General features: G+C 36.8%; 1 protein-coding gene across 2 annotated transcripts in view; it reads left to right on the top strand.

Moving 5' to 3' along the window:
• The window catches only part of WDR35 (WD repeat domain 35), a 40,202-nt gene extending 34,645 nt beyond the window's left edge, over positions 1–5,557 (top strand). For both annotated transcript variants that reach the window (XM_008942171.1, XM_008942170.1), the window contains 5 exons: positions 855–1,019; positions 2,370–2,510; positions 3,321–3,477; positions 4,131–4,371; positions 5,410–5,557. In XM_008942171.1, the coding sequence (XP_008940419.1) occupies positions 855–1,019; positions 2,370–2,510; positions 3,321–3,477; positions 4,131–4,371; positions 5,410–5,557 (852 nt within the window). The remainder of the gene's footprint in view (positions 1–854; positions 1,020–2,369; positions 2,511–3,320; positions 3,478–4,130; positions 4,372–5,409) is intronic.
• The last annotated feature ends 524 nt before the right edge of the window (positions 5,558–6,081 follow it).

Here is a 6,081-nt window from a genome sequence, read left to right as displayed (position 1 = left end):
GCATTCCTGGCCTCTGCAGAGCTAGGCCGTGCTGCCTCCTGATGGCATGAGAGGAGGGCTGGACAGCTTCCGACTGCTTGTTTTCCACATCCCCCTCCTTCCTTGTATAGATGCACATGTATTTGTGGCTGCATTAGGATGTAGCTGGAAAAGAACAGATCTGAAAACTGATCTGTGTGTTTACAGCCAGAGCTGTTCTCCAGCGTGACTTAACTGTGCAAATGTTTGAGTCAGCCCAGGTAAGAGAGAAACCGAGGATGGATGTGAGGAACTTCATGGCCAGGCCTGGCTTTAGGAGAACAGTTTCCTAGTTACATATCTGCAGGGCTAGTATGTATGAGATTCAGCCAAGTTCCTCAGTCCTACCAAACTTCTGATCTGGTGCAAACACAGTATCCACACTGTTGAAGATCAGGAAAATTCACAGAACAATGAAGTGTACAGAAGGATAAGTAAGCTGTTACTTTACTTAAAGTGTTAAGCTTAAAGGTTGAAGTCCTCTTTTAGACATGCTTTTGAGAGTCAGGGTTTCAGTAATAACAGAAGTGTTGAAAACAGTATGTCCAGCTCTGAGCAGCAATGAAGTGATTTTTCAAAGCTTTTACCAATGCAGAAGCAACTGCTTTGTCTGTGGTTCTGAACGGCATTTGCTTTACAGGCCTGCTGTATCATGTGGTTGGCAATGATGTTAGCTTTTATAGGCTCTTGCTTTTTACTTTAATTTTGTAGTAGCCTGGTTCTAAATGGTGATGAAGTATTGCATGCAAATGTTGTGGACTATTCATGGATAACCAGCTTGTTCTAAGAATGTATTTGAAAAAATGACGTTGATAATTGTCTGCTTTCATTTCTAGTGGAATAAAGCTGTGGAGCTGGCTAAAAATCACAACATGAAAGAGATTGGATCCTTGCTAGCCAGATATGCAAGTCATTTACTGGAAAAGAACAAAATCTTTGATGCTATAGAACTCTATCGCAAAGCCAACTACTTCTTTGAAGCTGCTAAGCTCATGTTCAAGGTATTGCAGGCTTTATTTTTATGTCAAATAACTGGGGTTTCGGACTAGCTCTTATTATTTCCATGCTACTTTTATTTTCCTGGTGTTTGTTGAGTGTTAACAATGTCCAGGCAATAAGTAGATGTTGTTATACAGGATCCTGCAAAGATGAATCCAGTTCCTAAGTTCAGGTATCTCTTTCTGAAAAGGGTACCCTGGGTGTCCTCTGTAGCCAGTGCAGAGGAGACTTTCAGGACACAAGCCATCCGATTTGAGACTGACTTCAGAATGAGGTGAACTGCACCTCAGAAAAGGTCCCCTTGCCTGGCATTGCCTAGTAAAGGAGCATAGTAGATGAGCCTAGGTGCAATGCCCATATTCTTTTATATGTTGTGTGGATTAGTTTCAATCTCCTTTTTAAAAACAAAAATAGTAATGCCATTAACTAGAAAGTAAATTTTGATATTTCTTCAATTGGTACCTTCCATTAGAGACTGCTCTGTTGTGCTCTTAAGGTACAGATGTTGCTTAGATTTGGTTTAGCTGTTGAGACTTTTGTACATAACTTATAAACTCTGTAAGAGTGGTAAGTCATTTTTACAGCAAATGTTTATAGTAAAATGTGTGTGTGTGTGTGTGTATATATATATGTTATTTTCAAAAGCCAGTCTTTTTTCTGGGCAGACCACCAGACCTTATTGAACACCATGTATTTCTTAAACTTCAGTGTTTAAAAATCACTATTTTTTTAGCTTGTTTTTACATTAAGTCAGTAGATTTACACATGGTTACACTGATTTAACCTTAGAATCTGGCTTGATATACTTGTTAGCTAAGTAAATATAGAATAATGTGCATTCTTCACTTTGATGTTTTCACTTACAGTTCTGTTTGCAGTCTAAATTATTACATTCAAATGCAGACTTGTTTTCTGGCATGATTTCCTAGGGTTGTACAAGCATCCAACTGTCTGAGAAAATGAAGCAACTCTTTTTTTTTTTTTTTTTTACATTTTTTCAAATCTACATTAAATTCCTTTTTTTTTTTTAAGATTGCAGATGAAGAGGCAAAGAAAAGGACAAAGCCTTTGCGAGTGAACACATGGTTACAGTGATTTAACCTTAGAATCTGGCTTGATATACTTGTTAGCTAAGTAAATATAGAATAATGTGCATTCTTCACTTTGATGTTTTCACTTACAGTTCTGTTTGCAGTCTAAATTATTACATTCAAATGCAGACTTGTTTTCTGGCATGATTTCCTAGGGTTGTACAAGCATCCAACTGTCTGAGAGAATGAAGCAACTCTTTTTTTTTTTTTTTTTTTACATTTTTTCAAATCTACATTAAATTCCTTTTTTTTTTTTTTAAGATTGCAGATGAAGAGGCAAAGAAAAGGACAAAGCCTTTGCGAGTGAAAAAGCTTTATGTACTATCCGCCTTACTTATAGAACAGTGCCACGAGCAAATGCAAAATGCACAAAGAGGGAAAGTTAAAGGAAAAAGTTCAGAGGTAGAGTGTTGGTTTTTTTGGTTGTCTCTTTTATTTCTGCATTCTAGTATGTGTTGCCTAGACAGAACAGGTAAAGCTATTCTGTGAGGCTATTATGGTTTTTTAATTAATGCTTTTTCCTGCTAAGAAAAAGCTTTCCTTAAAACAAGTCTTTGGTGAAAACATGTTGTTTAAAGTATTGCTTTAAAACATTGAAATCATACATACTAATAGCTGGTTTTCTTCCCAAGTTTAATATGTTTTTCTTGACGTTTTCACTGTAATGAGGAAAATCATACTAAGAAATTCCAGATTGATTTCTTTTTTTTTTTTTTTTTCTCTCTCACTTTCCTGTCACTTAGGAGTAAGTACCAATCCCAAAGAGAGATCTGTGATTAGATTAAGCTGTACTGGCTGTAATGTAGCAGGGAGACAGCTCCAAATAATGTGGAAAGCAAATGATTTTTTTTTTTTCTGCTCACACTTTCATCTTTGTATGCACAAATGAAATAGTTTAAACAAAGTTTTAAGAGATCTGGTGTTGAAATGCAATATTAATCCAAACTATGAAGCAGTCTGTGGATATGCACCGAATATATTTGTACACATGTATATGATATTTATCATTGAAAATCTGCACCATATGTTCTGCCTATGCACTGTATAAAATGCCTAAAAATGCTCACTCTAGGTCCACGTATTTATATTTTCCCTAGTTAACACAGTCAGTGGTGTAAACACCAAGTACAGAAAAGTTCTTTTCATATGTCCCATTTTTTCTGCTGTATCTGTTTCGTATAAAAATTGCTTGTGATAATGCTTTGTTTTCAGACTGCTTCAGCTTTGGCTGGTTTGCTGGAAGAAGATGTTCTTTCTTCAGCTGATCACTTTGCGGACAACGCCTGGCGCGGAGCTGAGGCTTACCATTTCTTCATCCTTGCACAAAGACAGCTCTATAGGGGTTCTGTAGATGCAGCACTTAAAACAGGTAGAACTTCATTTTTAACCCGTGTAAAGAAAAGGTTCCGATTTTCCAGACCTGTAGAGCTGGTCTATCATTTCATTTATAGCTGGCACACTTTCCTTTCTTGCTAGATCCATGGAATTTAAAACAAAACCATATGATGAATTGAATATGGGTGCAGTCAAGATACCTGGAAAGTATTGTCTTGGAGACAATGCAAATTTAACTTAATAAATATTACCTGGGTAAATTGGACAATCCTTGTAGATGTTCTGTTGACGTGTTTTGTTTCTTTCTTTAAATTATTAGGCTTGCCTGAATTCACATCAGAGCTCCCTGTAAAGTTGCATAAGGTTTGTGGGAGTTAGAGATGCCAACAATGCCCTGTATTTTGTCCAAGAAATGAAGGCCCATTTAAAATACTGGTATCATGTTTAAAAAAAAAAAGGCATCTCATAAAGGCACTAATTTCCCAGTCAAATGGCCTTATTTTTTTTAAAAAATTTGAACTACTTCATAGTCATATCAATGAGAAGACTTTGCTTCATTTTGTCCAATTTGTAAGATTAATACTGTCTGCTAGTAGCCAATGCTTCATATGGGTGCTTGCATTTCTCTTTAGACATGTAATAATTTCCTTCTGTGTGTTTTTTTGTTTGTTTTTCCCCATTTCTTAGCTCTTCATTTGCAAGATTATGAAGACATTATCCCTGCAGTTGAAATCTATTCCCTTTTGGCACTCTGTGCAAGTGCAAACGGAGCATTTGATGTTTGTTCAAAAGCCTTTGTTAAACTAGAATCCTTGGAAACTCTTAGGCCCGAGCAGAGGCAACAGTATGAAGACCTTGCTCTAGAGATATTCACAAGACATTCTCCAAAGTCTAACAAAAAATCTGACCTGGATGACATTCTGGAGAGGTGGGTTTCTATTTATGTGATAGTGTAATAATACCAATCTTTTTTTTTCTGCTGTTGTCTGTATTTTGGGTTTTAGCAGGCTTTATGTGACCAAGTTAATTAGGTGTTCTGCTGCATAAACCAAATATTAGGCTAAAGTGATGCAAGTATTAGCCAGTTTGCAGAAAGGGAAATACAAGACTATTTTATTTGGGAGAATAGGCACTGACTGTACTCGAGGAATAAGAGCTATAAAGATATAACTTCATCTTAATTTGAAATGCACATGGACAGGCCACAGGAGTTTTAGGACCTTTGATAAGGTGTCCTGTGCCATTAAATAATGTTACTGTTTGCTTCACCATTGTGATGCAAATGTCAGCAAATGAATGTTTAACCATTATTAACAGTGAGTCTCCAGTGTTTTGTGAATGATCTAAACCTACATCGTGTGAGAAGGTACCTCAAGTGAAAATTAGAATATGAAAGGCATGCTTAAGGTGTAACTCCTTGGAGTGAGTGTACCCACAATGGTGTGACAGCATAGAATTTGAGGGTATGGAAATTGATTTTTTTCAATCAGTTTCCTTTTCAATGAATAGGATTTTAGCCTGACTTGTTTTATTGTAGGGATGTACAGAATCTCACTAGTGGCTTTCACATTGACGCTTCAGAGGAACCAATGTAACAGCAGTGCAGGTGTCCAACTGGCCTTACCTGTGTGGCCTTCACTGCTTTGCACTTCACCTTTGGGACCTGCTGGTGCCGATTTGTTGACTGTATTGTTCTGGGGGTGTGCATTCTGTTGTGTGAAGATTTACGTACTTGGCTACGTGAACAGTGAAGCGTTATGTGATTTGATAACTTCTAATGAAAAAGTGGCACAAATTCAAATACAGAAGTTATTTTACAGGTAAGCATCACAGGTCCTGTAACCAGCTGTGGGCAGACAATTAGGCTTTTATATTGTTTTGCAAATTTCTACAAAATTTGTTGTTATTTTAAAACCATGGTTTTATTCTTTCAGCCTTACTTACTCGTGTTTGTTTTTTTAAACAGTGGAGATGGGAAACTTCCTGTATGTATTGCAACAGGGGAGCCTATCCTGGAGTATCAGTTCTGGATGTGCAGTGTATGTAAGCACCACATGAAGGCCAGAGAAGCCAGCAGTCATAACTTCTGTCCTCTGTGCCACAGTGCAGTGTAGCGGAGGATAAAGGACTGACTCCTCATCTTCATACCTGCTAAGTCTCCTAAAAATACTCTAAAGAACTACCAATGTACTAAATTTAAAAATACAACTCAGCTACTGTAACAGGCAGTGCCACCACTAGAAAAACATTTTAAAAAAAACCCAAAAAAACCCCTAACCCAAACCAAATGGAAAACTCACAGGAGAAACCTTTACTATTTATGTGAAGAAACAACTGTGTTGATAGGCTACATCTTTTTTGTTACTTTTTTTTACAAAGGTTTAATGGAGCTTAGTTTCAAAACCATATGAATTAGGTTCTTTTAATGCATTTTACTTTGAGCAACCTCCTTTTTTTTTTTTTTAATTCCATAGGAATTATTTGGTTTTCTCAAAATGCATTTTTTTGAAGGAAGGAATTCCCGAGTTGAAATAATACAACAGTTGTGATAATATTATTGTACGTGCACATGTCTTTCTACCACTGTTTTAGTAAAGCGATGGTACCACCTCACCTGAGGCATACCTATGTGTTGCTT

This window comes from Merops nubicus, unplaced genomic scaffold, assembly GCF_000691845.1.
Source record: "Merops nubicus isolate BGI_N331 unplaced genomic scaffold, ASM69184v1 scaffold8726, whole genome shotgun sequence".
NCBI lineage: Eukaryota > Metazoa > Chordata > Aves > Coraciiformes > Meropidae > Merops > Merops nubicus.
The sequence above is the reverse complement of the archived record's forward strand: the minus strand, read 5'-3'. Positions and strand labels throughout refer to the sequence as shown.